Genomic DNA, 15,698 nt, shown 5'->3' with positions numbered 1-15,698 from the left:
CCTACAACAAATGTTCAGTATATTATGTGAATACATGTACTACAGTTACTTTGTTTCTGTCTGTACTTCAGCTGCTTTACCTCATTCTGTAAGTGACTGCTGTCGACTGATACGTCCTGATAAAAACAACAACCCGTGAAATTATAAAACAATCTGAAAATATTGACGGTGGATCCTGTGTATTATAGTGTCTGTGTTCAACGTTTGTTTGCCCATAATTTCACCCAGGAGATCAGGTTGTTGTAACTCATCTTCAGCTGCTCTTTTCCCAGAGTGAAGAAAATATCTGGAAACTGATTCAGCTTTAAACCAACTACTGCACATTATTTTTCACACACATTAACGCTGGGATTTCTTGATTATGAGGGAAAATGTCCCATTAAACATGATGTAATAAAACTCCAGAACACACAGAGTCACTGTCCAAACTCTGAAACAGCTTCTTCTTCTTCTCACTGTGTGATTCTACAGAGAAAATCCACAGAATATGTTTACTGAGCTCTAGAGCTTTTTGAACCAGTTTGATGAGAACAACGATATTTGAAGTCCAGTGGTACTAAACACTTCACAAATGATGTCTCAATGCACAAAACTAGTGACGTCACACTCAAAGCAGACGACTCGATGCAGTATCGACCCTTTGAAGGAGGAATTTCCTGGTTTCGAAACCTCGGTTCACCACACGAGAAGTCAAGTGAGCAACTCAAGTGAAGCTTCATTACATCACACTCGTATCAGAGAGCTGATTTCAAAATACAGTCTTTATTGAACAACATAACAATAACGGAGGCATGAACACAGCCTCTGTCCAACTATTCCATCAGTTATTTCACAATTCTCACTCTGTGAGTCTTTTAAACATAAGTACATAAAAAAAGACAAATGAGAAATCAAAATGTGCTTCACTAGAAAAGTAAAGACAAAAGAAAATGTGAAAATGAAATAAATAAAATGGATCAGACGGAGAAAGAAATATAAAGACAAGTCCAAACAGAGGGGTCTTAAACTTCCAGAGTTTAGGAGTCACAGCTTCAGTCTCCATCAGTTCTGGTTCAGGAACAACCAGTAAATTGATGGATTTATGGATTTTTACAGGGACAAGTTAGAATCAAGCCACTGATGCCGTGAACATAGGACATATAGCAAAAAACTCATTTGCAGCCCCTGTCCCTGATTCCCTAAGTATGCACAGTAAAAGACTATAAACTTGACCAGTGTGAATCCAGCAAACCAACCAAAGCTGTTCACTGTTCACATCGCTGTTGTTGTTTCAGCTTTGGAGTGAAAACTGGGATTTTCAGTCTACAGGTATCGTACAGTTCCCACTTCCTGCTCTTCACATCTTCATTTTCATTTTTTTTATCAGCAAACATCAGGGGAAAGGACATTTATACACTTGAATATTGTTTTAATCAATGAAAACTTAACTGTGCTTTAGAAGAATTTGCTGATGATGCCTTTTTATTGGTGTTAATGGTTTTGGTCAGAGGACTTTAGAAACCAGCAGAGGGTCTCTTATGTATACTGGTCCCAGACCATGCAGAGCTCTACGAGTAATCACACCAACCAGGAGTTTTGGTCGAAATAAAAAGCTTCTCGGTGGAGCTTGTCCAGACTTGAACGGAAGTTAGACCCGCCTCAAACAGGTGAGAGACGGTCTGGAAGTGACGTTTGGTGACTGATGTCCGGTAACGGTGACATTCTTTCTACATTTGGAAAGTTCTAAATGTAGATGTTTAAGTGCAGGTTCACAGCAAAGTGAAAACTCAAATTCCTTTGTATATTCAAAAGAATCCAAGAGGAGAAGACATGTTTTCTCCATGTGTGGATGTGACTGAAGTGTGTTTCATTCACTCTGGTGTCAGACAAACTCATGAAAAGAAGTTTTAGGGAAAATTCCAGGATGTAAACACACAGCACCAGGTGTCTGTAGTGATGGAGTTTTCTTCTTCCTGAGACCTTTAGGTTTGCTCCCAATCCATCATTTTACAGCTGAGGACAAAGGACTTATGAATTAGGTTTTAACATCAGGAAACATGTTTTCAGTGAAATGAGTTCACTAGCAGAGTAGTGATCAACGTTTCTTTACTTCTTCAGCCCATTTTGGCCCATTATTGCTGTACATTCACTTTGGATTTAGTAAAATCACTAGTGGCAGCAGAGTGACGCTGCACCACAAACAGGGTTTTTAGACCCACCTGTTTGCACCTCTTCTTAATATTAAAAAGTGAGCAGTTTGAGACTCAAATCAAACCTTTATTTGTCCCCTTTTTCCTTTTTTCCAGGAAGATGTACAAACTGTAAATCACCCAATTTGTTTTTACTTCAATTTTGTGTTTGGCTGCAGTGTCCATCTCTCATCATCATCATAGATCATTATCTCTTTAGCTGAACTGACCAGGTTTTCTCTTTTGTTGGTCCAAATGTATCGCTGTGTGCACAGATCTTGCTTTGTCAGCATTTATCATTTAGGTCTCACCTTGTATAAAATTCCAAATGTAGCAACTGGCAACTTGAGCCTGTTCTGTGCGTTAGAATACTTGTGAAGTTGACCTCAGGAACTGGTTAACTAAGGTTGTTATTTCAAATGGTATCAGACAGCTTGGTTAGGCTACATTTTATGGTGCATCGTGCTTCATTTGTAGAACCAAACTCACACCCACACACTTCCATTCATATCAGCAGCACCCTGAGGATCCTGCAGACCAGTGGAAGAAGTTGTGCTCTGTGACCTGTGAGGCCAAACAGGGCTCTCAGTCTCCAGTCTCAAAGACACTGAGGAGAGACCAGTGTCCCCGTTCTGACCGTTACTAATTGGGATTTAACTATTGGTTGACTCTGCTCCTTCTCTCTGCAGCAGTGACTTGATCTTCTTTCAATAGAAATATTTACCAGCCTATGTTAAAGTTTAGTTTCTGTGCTTGCTGATAATAAATATCTGTCCATCAAATTCATCCTGTTTAAAGTTAAAATTCACTTAAATACCATCATCATCATATTGTTTGTTTAGTAATAAACAGTAGTAGATACTTTATTAATGCCCAAAGGGAACTTTTTGTGTTTCAGTAGACGTCACATAATAATACAGTATACACACAAAGTAATAGGATATTAATACAGTCAAAGTAAAAAAGTAAAATAAGAATACTATTAATACACTGTTACACTGTGCAGTTCAGTGAGGTGAATAGTGGTAAAAAGCCACAGATATGTAACTGTATTGTCCAGTGAAAGGCCTTAGTACATGCTGTATACTGTTTGTACTCATGTGCACAAACAGTGGCTGTATGTTACAGATATTGTAGTTATGTTGGAATGAAATGATGAACGTCTGTCTTCTGACACCACATAGAGTAAATGTACAGACTAATGACTAATAGTAGTGAATGTTAATACTGTTAATACCTTTTGCTGAATTGACCCCAGATTTTGATGTTACAACAAACTTTAAAATTATTATTATAAACTGTAAAATGAAACTAAATCTAATGATAACAGATGGGTCTAAGGACTCTACTGTTGTTGTAGGTACATGCAATGAATGTGCAAAAGCTTTGAAATACAATCAAACATATTTTACAAACTAGAAAATAATGAAATGCATCATCAGCATAGAGGGATGTCTTCTTCTTTTCCTTTCGGCTGTTCCCTTTCAGGAGTCGCCACAGCGAATCATGTGCCTCCATCTAACCCTGTCCTCTGCATCCTCTTCACTCACACCAACTAACTTCATGTCCTCTCTCACTACATCCATAAATCTCCTCTTTGGTCTTCCTCTAGACCTCCTGCCTGGCAGCTCCAACCTCAGCATCCCTCTACTGATATATTCACAGTTTCTCCTCTGAACATGTCCAAACCACCTCAATCTGGCCTCTCTGACTTTATCTCCAAAACATCTAACATGAGCTGTCCCTCTGATGTCCTCATTCCTGATCCTGTCCATCCTCGTCACTCCCAAAGAGAACCTCAACATCTTAAGTTCTGCTACCTCCAGCTCTGCCTCCTGTCTTTTCTTCAGTGCCACTGTCTCTAAGCCGAACAACATTGCTGGTCTCACCACCGTCTTGAACACCTTTCCTTTCATTCTCGCTGATACTCTTTTATCACACAACACACCTGACACTTTTCTCCACCCGTTCCAACCTGCCTGCACTCGCCTCTTCACCTCTTTTCCACACTCACCGTTGCTCTGAACCGTTGACCCTAAGTACTTAAAGTCCTGCACCTTCTTCACCTCTGCTCCCTGTAACCTCACCATTCCACCTGGGTCCCTCTCATTCACACACATGTATTCTGTCTTGCTGCGGCTAAGCTTCATTCCTCTGTTTTCCAGAGCAGACCTCCACCTCTCTAGATTTTCCTCCACCTGCTCCCTGCTCTCACTACAAATAACAATGTCATCTGCAAACATCATAGTCCAGGGAGATTCTTGTCTAACCTCATCTGTCAGTCTGTCCATCACCAGAGCAAACAAGAAGGGGCTCAGAGCTGATCCTTGATGCAGACCCACCTCCACCTTGAACTCCTCTGTCACACCTACAGCACCTCACCACTGTCTTACAGCTCTCATACATGTCCTGTACCACTCTAACATACTTCTCTGCCACTCCAGACGTCCTCATACAATACCACAGCTCCTCTCTCTGCACCCTGTCATACGCTTTTTCTAAATCTACGAAGACACAATGCAACTCCCTATGACCTTCTCTGTACTTCTCCATCAGCGTCCTCAAAGCAAATACTGCATCTGTTGGACTCTTTCTAGGCATGAAACCATATTGCTGCTCACAAATGTTCACCTCTGCCCTTAGCAGAGCTTCCACTACTCTTTCCCACAACTTCATTGTGTGACTCATCAGCTTTATTCCTCTGTAGTTGCCACAGCTCTGCACATCTCCCTTGTTCTTAAAAATTGGTACCAGTACACTTTTCCTCCAGTCCTCAGCATCCTCTCACTCTCCAAGATCTTGTTAAACAAACTAGTCAAAAACTCTACTGCCACCTCTCCTAGACACTTCCATACCTCCACAGGTTTGTCATCAGGACCAACTGCCTTTCCGCTCTTCATCCTCTTCAATGTCCTCCTCACTTCACTCTTACTAATCTTTGCTACTTCCTGCTCCACACCAGTCACCTCTTCTACTCTTCGTTCCCTTTCATTTTCCTCGTTCATCCACTCTTCAAAGTTCTCCTTCCATCTTCCCATCACACTCCTGGCACCTGTCAATACATTTCCATCCTCATCTTTAATCACCCTAACCTGCTGCACATCCTTTCCATCTCTATCTCTTTGTCTGGCCAACCTGTACAAATCCACCTCTCCCTCTTTAGTGTCCAACCTAACATACAAGTCCTCATATGCTCTTTGTTTGGCCTTTGCCACCTCTATCTTCACCTTACGCTGTATCTCCCTGTACTCCTGTCTACTCTCTTCAGTCCTCTCAGTGTCCCACTTCTTCTTAGCTAACCTCTTTCTCTGTATACACTCCTGAACTTCCTCGTTCCACCACCAAGTCTCCTTGTCCGCTTTCCTCTTTCCAGATGACACACCGAGTACCCTCCTACCTGTCTCCCTGATCAAATTAGCTGTAGTAGTCCAGTCATCTGGAAGCACCTCCAAACCACCCAGATTCTGTCTCAGCTCCTCCCTGAAAACTAAACGACATTCTTCCTTTTTCAACTTCCACCACTTTGTCCTCTGCTCTGCCTTAGTCCTCCTTATCTTCCTCACCACCAGCATCATTTTACACACCACCATCCTGTGTTGTCTGGCTACACTCTCCCCTACCAATGCTTTACAGTCACTGATCTCTTTCAGATTACAACGTCTACATAAGATGTAGTCTACCTGAGTGCTTCTCCCTCCGCTCTTGTACGTCACCCTATGTTCCTGCCTCTTCTGAAAGAAAGTGTTTACTACAGCCATTTCCATCCTCTTTGCAAAGTCAACCACCATCTGACCTTCTGCGTTCCTGTCCTGAACACCAAATCTGCCCATAACTGTCTCATCACCTCTGTTCCCTTCACCTACATGCCCATTGAAATCTGCACCAATGACAACTCTCTCACCTCTGGGGATGCTCTGCAATCAGCATAGAGGGATGTAAAATCCAAATTATTAGCAATTTTAACATTGAAAATGTTCAGCTGTGATCACAAAGGCAAATTAGGAAATAAAGGATTGAATTAGTGGTACTGAATCACAAATTCACTGATTTACTGAAAAATTAAATATACCTCATGACCTAAATATGTACAATCACATAATAATATTTTAATAAGACAACTTGAACAATATATTTTTAAATTTAGGTTTGGTTTCTTTATTTTTCTGTGTGGGAGAAATTTCTCTTGGATAAAAGGGCAGTGCTGCCCCCCTCCAGAGAGGAGCTGAAGCAGTGGAAGGCCACACTAAGAAATGAAGATGAAATTATCAAACTGCTGGATATGTCATAAACCCATTTCATAGTCATTTTATTAAAGAGATTCATGTTTTATTTCTCTCTTAGTGGATTATTGATGTATTCAGTAAAGGCAAACAGAGATTAACTGTTACCTTCATACAATGCTCTGCTAAATGTGTAATAACTAATAAACTAAAGATCCTTTACTTTCACTGAAGAAAGATTATATTAATAATATGCATATGTCTTGCAATATTCAATGCAACAGTGTCGTAATGTGGGTGCAGGACATTTCTACTATGGTGGTGTCATACATAGCTGTCAAAGATGGCAGAAGAACCATCACAATTTTTTAGCAAAATTTCTTAATAATGAATAAACTTGATCCTATTAATTCACCGAAGAAACATTATAAAAACAAATTGTGTATTTCTCACTAGAAATGTTCCCAAAATGCATTTTGGTGCAGAAACTATTTTCCTAACATTGTATTTTCGAAATTCAGTTGACAGCAGCAAATATCTGTTGCTTTTCTGGCTTAGGTTTTGCTCTTCTGAACTATCTGGACACAGCAATTGCTGAAAGTGGAAACAACTTTTAGATGAAGACACTGCTGTAAATTTTTGTGTTGTAGATTTTCTCTCAAGTCAACTCATCTCCATGTTTCATCTTTGAACCCTTGGCAGCTGCTTTCTGACCAAATGCTTCTTTCCTGTTTGAAGCAGGTCAAAGGCTGTGATGTCCCACATCATATATTCATGGAGTTAGGAGCAACAACACAACTCTGCTCCACACTAACCACACAAGTCGAGCGTCCACATCAGAGTGGTCATTATTCTCCTACTTCTACCGGAGGCAGGATCACAGTCTGTGCATCCTGCCCATTCTTTTTCTCTTTCTTTGCTGTTAGTGCTGAAGTTCTGTGGAAATGTGATACATGCAAATATTCTAAGGCCTTAAAACAATGACATTTGTCATGTTCTAATTAGGAAAACACAAACACTCAGGGTGGACAGTGATGACTTGGTGCAAGAGTGAACACATTTTCCTCATCATCAACACAAACCTGACACCAACCTAAATGATTGGCAGTAATGAAAGAACCATCCAAATGTTTCTCTTAAGTCCAAGTATCAATGGTGCAGAGTGTGTGTGATGGTGAACAGAGGGAACTTTGATTTCAGCAGCTGATTTTCAGTCAGCAGAGTTTCTGTCCACAGGAGACACTCTCACACCTACACACTGCACAGAGACAATGAGGAACCAGGCCAGATCCAGAACCCAGGATACAGAGATTCAGTGAATGTGGTGTTGAAGGTGTGGAGGTGGATCAGTTTGTCAGAGGAGACACTGTAGAAGGACAGAGAGCCAGCAGGACAGTCCACATACACTGCTACTCTGTGAGAGACAGAGGATGAGGAGATGGATGTTTTTCTTTTATTGTGGCTGACAGAGAAACCTTTATCAGAGCAGAACAGACTCCAGGACTGATTGTTCCATCCAAACACACAGTCTTCACGGTTTCCTTTCCTTCTGATTCTTCTGTAACTCACTGATATATCAACTCTTTCTCTCCACTCGACCTCCCAGTAACAGCGACCAGTCAGAACATTTCTACACAGCAGCTGAGGCCAGAAGTCAAATCTGTCTGGATGATCAGGATATGACTGATCCTCCCACACATGTGTCACCTTCCTGTTGTTGTCAGACAGTTGTAGGTTTCTGTTTACCGTGTTTGGGTCCAGTTCCAGTTCACAGGCATCTGATGGAGAGAACAAGACACAAACAGCTGCAGTTTATCATCTGTTTTGATTTATCAGCAACTTTACTGACAATGACTGAAAGTAAATCATTCCAACTTCTATTTCATCTTCAACTGTGAAGAATGTTTGACTCCATTTCAAGTGAAATTCAACAATCCAGTTAGAACAACAATCCACTTGAGCATTTTATGAAATGGATCAATGAAATCCACATCATACACACATTAGACACAGGTCAACTCTGGAACACCTGTGTTTTTTTCCACTTGAAGTCTATTTTTCTCCTCCTGGTGTTTAGTGAAGCTTCATCTTTAAACACAGGTGTTTCAATGTGTTTTAAAGCTGTTGCAAACTTTTTCCTGGTGTCTGTATTAGTGTTGTCAATAGTATTGATTTATCAATACATGTCTATACTGAATATTTAACACTCCCCCTCCTCTCTCTGACAGCCCTGCCCCCTCTCTTTCACTGTCTGAATAAAACTAATCTGTGGTGGGAAGCAACTTGACCTCTATGAGACACTGTGTTACATGTTCTGCAGCCAAATCTGCCTTCTCTAACAGAAATCTACCTGGGGAAACCAGGTTTCCCTAATCCCAGACCCCGATTTGGAAACCAGCTTTCTGGAACTGGAAAGGACCAAGCCTCAAGCAAAAGTTCACTTTCTGTTGGCTGTTAATAAAATGTATTTCTTAGTTTTGTTGGATCACTGTGTTCACTTTGTTGTGTTGGTGGATTTGAAATTGATTGATTGAATTCTAACATCTTTCCAGCCACTGACAAAAAACAGAAGCTAAATCCTGAATGAAACTTCGGAGAAATTCATCTTTATTCTTCAGTCAAGAAAAGCTTCAAATCTAGTGGAACATGTGCAGCTGTGTTCTCAGGAATCAAACTTAAAACACACTCACACTTCCTCAGACCAGGTTTCAGTCTCTGTGGTCCACAGTGGTCCACCCTGGAGGAAGAGACAAAGTCAGAATCAGCTTCATCCACCTTCACTCATCTCCACCATTAAACATGAACCAGAGTTCCTCAGTTAGTCAGAGACACAAAGAAACAGTGTGAGAGCTGCTGTTGTCTGTCCATCTGTCCATACCTGAGAGTGTCCAGTCTCCAGTGAGGATCCTCCAGTCCAGCAGACAGCAGCTTCACTCCTGAGTCTCCTGGATGATTGTAGCTCAGATCCAGTTCTCTCAGATGGGAGGGGTTGGAGCTCAGAGCTGAGGCCAGAGAAGCACAGCCTTCCTCTGTGATCAGACAACCTGACAGACTACACACACACACGCACACACGCACACACACACACACACACACACACACACACACACACACACACACACACACATTGACTTTATTCATTTGCTGGAGACCATAAACCATAAACTAAATCTAGGCTATAAAATGTCATCATTCAAATTCATGCTCCACCTTTTTACCAACTAAACAGCCAACTGTAGAAACTAGAATTAAGGTGGGTCATGGAACCAAGTCAGGTTGTGGACCTGCTCTTTGCCTTTGCAAGGATACTGGAGAGGTCAGAGGAGTTTGCTACACAAGTGAAAACATATTTTCCTGCTTATGATCTGCAGAATCTCATGTGTGTTATAGTAACTAATGTCCATCATTTGTTCCTTTCATTTCTGGCAATAATACAATGACATTGGAGCCTTGTAGTTAGTCCGAAGTAAACGCTCTCCATTAGTTCATCTGTGTCCACTTCAATTATTGATATTTTATTGGTTGTGGGGATTATTCTCTTCAGACCAAACTCGTGGAGTCCAGCTGAATATAGTTGAGAAACTTTACTTTACAAACAAGTCAAGTTTCTGTGGTTAGAACAAAAACATTACCCAGCTGACAATCTGCTGAGTCAGCAAACCTCTTCATCACGATAGCTTGTCAAATGACTGTTTACAAAAATCTGAATCCTGACCTGATAGTTTCCAGTCTGCAGTGATGTTGCTTCAGTCCAGCAGACAACAGCTTCACTCCTGAATCCTGCAGGTCATTGTTACTCAGGTCCAGTTCTCTCAGACTAGAGGACTGGGAGCTGAGAACTGAGGACACAGCTTCACAGCTTCTCTCTGAGAGGTTACCGCCACTCAGTCTGAAGTAGATTTTTAGCAATTAAAAGAAAGTTCAGATATAGAAACACTAAAACAATTTAATGGGGAAACTTTAAAAAATTGCTGTAAACTGACCTGAGAGTTTCCAGTCTGCAGTGATGTTGCTTCAGTCCAGCAGACAACAGCTTCACTCCTGAATCCTGCAGGTCATTGTTACTCACATCCAGGTCTCTCAGACTAGAGGACTGGGAGCTGAGAACTGAGGACAGAGCTTCACAGCTTCTCTCTGAGAGGTTACAGTCACTCAGTCTAAAAATAATCCAGTAAAACAAAAGAAACCAGTTACAAACATTAGTTTTCTGTCATGCCAACAACAATCCACTTAATCTGAAATAGTCTATGTGCACATACAGAGCTTTGTTGGAGGCTTTGACCACTGGCAGCAGCCTCAGAAGAGCCTCCTCTGAAGGAGAGTATTTCTTCAGGTCAAACACGTCCAAATCTTTTTCTGATGACAGTAAAATGAAGACCAGAGCTGACCACTGAGCAGGAGACAGTTTATCTGTGGAGAGACGTCCTGATCTCAGGGACTGTTGGATCTCCTCCACTAGAGAACCATCATTCAGTTCATTCAGAGAGTGGAACAGGTTGATGCTTTTCTCTGCAGACAGATTCTCACTGATCTTCTTCTTGATGTACTGGACTGTTTCCTGATTGTTCTTTGATCTACTTCCTGTCTGGGTCAGCAGGCCTCGTAGGAGAGTCTGATTGGTCTGCAGTGAAAGACCAAGGAGGAAGCGGAGGAATAAATCCAGGTGTCCATTTGGACTCTGTAAGGCATTGTCCACAGCACTCTGGTAGAAAGCTGTGGGTGTATAAACTGATTGTGGTTTAGACAGCAGATCAATTCCAAAACTGAAAATACAATGTACATAAAATGCAGCCAGAAACTCCTGAACACTCAGATGGACGAAGCAGAACACCTTGTCCTGGTACAGTCCTCTCTCCTCTTTAAAGATCTGTGTGAACACTCCTGAGTACACTGAGGCTGCTCTGATATCGATGCCACACTCTGTCAGGTCTGATTCATAGAAGATCAGGTTTCCTTTCTGCAGCTGCTCAAAAGCCAGTTTTCCCAGAGACTCAATCATCTTCCTGCTCTCTGGACTCCAGTGTGGATCTGTCTCAGCTCCTCCATCATACTTGATGTTCTTCAGTTTGGACTGAACCACCAGGAAGTGGATGTACATCTCAGTCAGGGTCTTGGGCAGCTCTCCTCCCTCTCTGGTTTCCAACACATCTTCCAGAACTGTAGCAGTGATCCAGCAGAAGACTGGGATGTGGCACATGATGTGGAGGCTTCGTGATGTCTTGATGTGGGAGATGATTCTGCTGGCCTGCTCCTCATCTCTGAATCTCTTCCTGAAGTACTCCTCCTTCTGTGGGTCAGTGAACCCTCTGACCTCTGTCACCATGTCAACACACTCAGGAGGGATCTGATTGGCTGCTGCAGGTCGTGTGGTTATCCAGAGGCGAGCAGAGGGAAGCAGGTTCCCCCTGATGAGGTTTGTCAGCAGCACATCCACTGAGGTGGACTCTGTAACATCAGTCAGGATCTCATTGTTGTGGAAGTCCAGAGGAAGTCGACACTCATCCAGACCATCAAAGATGAACACAACCTGGAACTCTTCAAACCTGCTGATTCCTGCTTCTTTGGTTTCAGGAAAGAAGTGATTAACAAGTTCCACCAAGCTGAACTTTTTCTCTTTCAGCACATTCAGCTCTCTGAAAGTCAATGGAAATGTGAACTGTATGTCCTGGTTGGCTTTGTCTTCAGCCCAGTCCAGAGTGAACTTCTGTGTTAAGACTGTTTTCCCAGTGCCGGCCACTCCCTTAGTCATCAATGTTCTGGTTGGTTCATCTCTTCCAGGTGAGGCTTTAAAGATGTCTTCTTGTCTGATGGTTGTTTCTGGTCTGTCTGGTTTCCTGGATCCTGTTTCAATCTGTCTGACCTCATGTTCATCATTGACCTCTCCAGTCCCTCCCTCTGTGATGTAGAGCTCTGTGTAGATCTGATTCAGAAGGGTTGGGTTTCCTGCTTTAGCGATCCCCTCAAACACACACTGGAACTTCTTCTTCAGGTTAGACTTGAGTTTACGTCCACACACTGCAGCAGGAAATCCTGAATGAACAAAGAAGAAATGAAATCAGTGAGTGGATCCTTCAGAAAATCAGAGAATCTAAACATTTAAGTGTCTGTAGAGTTTTTCTTCCTCCATCAGTTTTATAATCAGTGGAGGACAAACAGCCTCTGATCTGATACAGATGTGTGCAGCATATTTACAGCAGAGTTTGGAAATGGAAACCTCTCTCCTGCTGTTTCCATTTCCTCTTTCCATCATGTTAAATCTGTTCAAATCCTCTTACTGCTCTGCAGACAGTCAGCCAGCTCCTCCTGCTTCATTCTCCTCAGGAAGTTCACTGTGATCTTCACAAATGACTCTCTGCTGCTCCTCCTCTGTTCTTCATCCTCCTCATCCTCCCTCTGACTCTCTGAGCATTCTGGGTAATCTGGTCTCAGGACCCTCTGGATCTCCTTCAGCTGGTTCTTCACAAAAGTGACAATGTTGTCCTCCAGCAGCTGGAACAGAATGAGAAGTGAACATTTCATTGAAACTGGTAGAAGACAACATGTGATTCATCTGTCAGTCTGAAGACCTGCTGGTCTGAACACAGCAGCATGGACTCTGTTAGGACCTGAATGGTTGTTGAACATTCAGTCTGGGTTTTATGTAGTTCATAGTCAAAGTGTGATTGGACATGTACAGACCATAAATATGGAGTCCAGGTCTGGTTGATGCTGCTGGGCAAACTGATCACTGTGAACCTCTGAGCTCTGCTGCTCAACTCTGGGGAGAAAATAGAAATGAAATGACTGGATGGATTAGTAAACAAGTAAAATGGAAATTTCCCATGTGAACAAATGGGAAACACTGAGTAAAAGTTGCAGTACAGTGGCTGAATGTGGGCAGATTGTAGATTAATTACCCTTCACATAACAAGTGATTTTCTTTATTAACTCTCTGCTGGAGGTGGGAATTGAAGGACAAAATAGCTTAATAGTTTGTCGTACAGGTCAGTTGCTTGGACTTCTGAGCATCAAGATACTGTTTTAAATTCTTACCTTTTATCAGCAGGTTGTTCATCTTTAAAGTTAACAGGTTCAAACTTAGACCGGTCACTCTTCAAAGAGACACGGCTGGGTTCAGCAGAGTCTCTTCTCTTCTTCATCCTGATCCAAACAAATAAGAGACAAATGAAAAGTAGTTGAAGAAGCTGAAAGCAGATGAATTGTGAGCAGACTGTCAGCAGCTGAAATGTTAGAAGCAGATCGAAAGTCAGTAACAAGACAGTGGATGAGGAACGTTCTCCTGTTCATCAACATGGAATCTGATGAAAGATGCTGTCTCATCTTAGTTGCTTAGTTGACTCTTGTCCATGTCAAATCAGTCCACCATCATTATTCCCACTCACTGTCACATCTGCCACTCAGCTCCTCAATAACAGCTTAGAAGAACTAATCATCAACTACTAACTGTCTTAGTTAACAAAGAGCCAACCACTGATTAGTCATGGACAGTTAGAGATCCTCATCTCACCTCTGGTCTTTGGTCTGGCTCTCATGTCCCCCACACAGAGTGGTTTTAGAGGGAGGGACTCCCTCCTCTCTGTCCTCACACTGATTCATAGCAGAGTCCACACCTGCTGGGAGCTGAGCTCAGTCTTTACAGCAACAACACTGACAATGTTCCCTTGAAGCTGCTGTGAGTTTCCAATGTTCGGTTTCTGGTTCTACCAACCTGTCCAGTGTTTTATTTGTTGCTTCTTGTCTCTGTCTCCCCAGCTGGATGAAGCAGACAGCCACCAACCTGATCCTGGTTGTGTCAGAGGTTTCTTCTCTAAGGTCTTGACTTTACTGTGTAAAGGGCCTTGAGATGATTGTGGTTGTGAGTTGAAGCTGTATAAATAAAGTAGAGTTGAATCATGTACATTAATAGAACAAACTTCACTCATTGATCATGTAGCAGACCTACATTATCTTAGTAAATGAGCTGGAATCTGCTCATTTCCTCAGCTGTCATCTGATGAGGACTAAAGGCTAATAAACAGATAAAACAGTGTTTTCTATTTCTGACCTCTGGAACCTCACAGTCTGTTATCAGTGGTGAAGGTTTAAACATTTGAATGTGTCTATTTAATGAAAAAATATTCAGTTGCAGCCACTGACACAGATCCAAATAAAACCTATTTTAGAGATGTGTCTGTTTTAATAAGAAGATATTTAAAATTAGTGACTGTTTGAAGACCAAACTGCCTCTAATCCATCCTCTGATTATTAGCAGAAGGCTGAAGGACTTTTATTGTGACAATATTGTCTCATTGATGGAAGATTAATGTGATTCCTGGAAAAAAGTTAGTCTGGTGACACATGATTTGATAATACTGACCAGGAATCAGCTCCATGAATGAAAAACCCTCAGTAATGTTGGATGTGGACAGTCTTTTCCCCTCCTCCCCATAACATTTCAGCCTCTGGGACAGTCCACACATGGACTGTGCTAAAGAGCTTTCAGTCAAACCACGTCTGTCTCAGTGTTGGAAGATGGTTGTGTTTTGGATAAAATGCAGCTCAGCCAGTTTGATCCAACCTGTCCGACCAGTTCTGACACTCTGATCTCAGATTACAATCAAACTGCTGTTGGTTCTACCTGAGAACCACTGACAGTAAAACCTGCAAATCCTTCTTGATCCACTCTCCTTTAACTCAGAGAGAAACTCTGAAGAATCAAAATGTGAAGGATTCAACAGATGTTAGGAAACAGATCATCATCATCCAGAAACATTTCTACTGTCCAGTCAAACAGTGATACAACACAATGTGATCCCAGTGATCCTGTTCATCACACATTTACACATTTCTCTGGTAGGATTCTCACCTGCTGAACTCACTTCAGGTCTACTTCCAGAAACTTTCCACCTTCATGTGTAGAGAAGAAGCTGCTCGTTGTCCCTCCTCTGTCCTTGTGTCTGTGAAGTTATGAGGATGTGACGGCGTCCTCAGATCAAATGCTCAGAGTCCAAGTCCAAAAAAACATCCGGGTGACGTCAAAACCAGTGGAACCTGTTTCAGAAACCCAGTGTCAGATGATGGAGTTCTACTACCTGTCCACTAGATGGTGCTGACTGACCAGAGAAACTCCAGGACAGTAACCTCATCAGGAAATGAAAAATGGAAATGGAGGAAAACCAAAAAAGTCCCCAGAGGTACAGGACAGAGGTAAAAATGGTTAATGGTAAGAAGTTTCTAAATGAGTCCTTTTGAGCTCAGGTTTTTGTTCTTGTTTGAATTAATCTGATCGAATTGAGCGACTCCTAATCAATGAGGAGGATGAGGCCATTGA

General features: G+C 42.0%; 1 protein-coding gene across 2 annotated transcripts; it reads right to left on the bottom strand.

Moving 5' to 3' along the window:
- Positions 1–7,494: 7,494 nt before the first annotated feature.
- Positions 7,495–15,354, bottom strand: LOC137099633 (NLR family CARD domain-containing protein 3-like). Of its 2 annotated transcripts, XM_067476742.1 has the most exons (11): positions 15,234–15,354; positions 13,896–14,254; positions 13,421–13,528; positions 13,067–13,145; positions 12,664–12,877; positions 10,648–12,418; positions 10,372–10,545; positions 10,104–10,277; positions 9,267–9,440; positions 9,079–9,125; positions 7,495–8,166 (listed from the first exon to the last, which is right to left on the bottom strand). In XM_067476742.1, the coding sequence occupies exons 2-11, from the start codon at positions 13,982–13,984 to the stop codon at positions 7,640–7,642; spliced, it is 3,357 nt and encodes a 1,118-aa protein (XP_067332843.1). In that variant the 5' UTR covers positions 13,985–14,254; positions 15,234–15,354; the 3' UTR covers positions 7,495–7,639. The 2 variants fall into 2 exon arrangements, with proteins under 2 accessions (XP_067332843.1, XP_067332851.1); XM_067476750.1 differs by lacking the exons at positions 10,104–10,277; positions 13,067–13,145; positions 13,421–13,528; positions 13,896–14,254; positions 15,234–15,354 and having other exon boundaries at positions 12,664–12,922.
- Positions 15,355–15,698: the final 344 nt, after the last annotated feature.

This window comes from Channa argus, chromosome 1, assembly GCF_033026475.1.
Source record: "Channa argus isolate prfri chromosome 1, Channa argus male v1.0, whole genome shotgun sequence".
Classification (NCBI taxonomy): Eukaryota; Metazoa; Chordata; class Actinopteri; order Anabantiformes; family Channidae; genus Channa; species Channa argus.
The sequence above is the reverse complement of the archived record's forward strand: the minus strand, read 5'-3'. Positions and strand labels throughout refer to the sequence as shown.

What these genes read in the sequence shown, in the direction of transcription:
- LOC137099633 (XM_067476742.1), bottom strand. Translation starts at nt 13,984, where the DNA reads ATGAATCAGTGTGAGGACAGAGAGGAGGGAGTCCCTCCCTCTAAAACC. An exon ending in AAAGCCTCCAACAAAGCTCT is followed by an intron (nt 10,546 to 10,647) that starts GTATGTGCACAT and finishes GATTATTTTTAG; the next exon opens with ACTGAGTGACTGTAACCTCT. An exon ending in GAAACCTGGTCTGAGGAAGT is followed by an intron (nt 8,167 to 9,078) that starts GTGAGTGTGTTT and finishes TCTCTCCATCAG; the next exon opens with ATGCCTGTGAACTGGAACTG.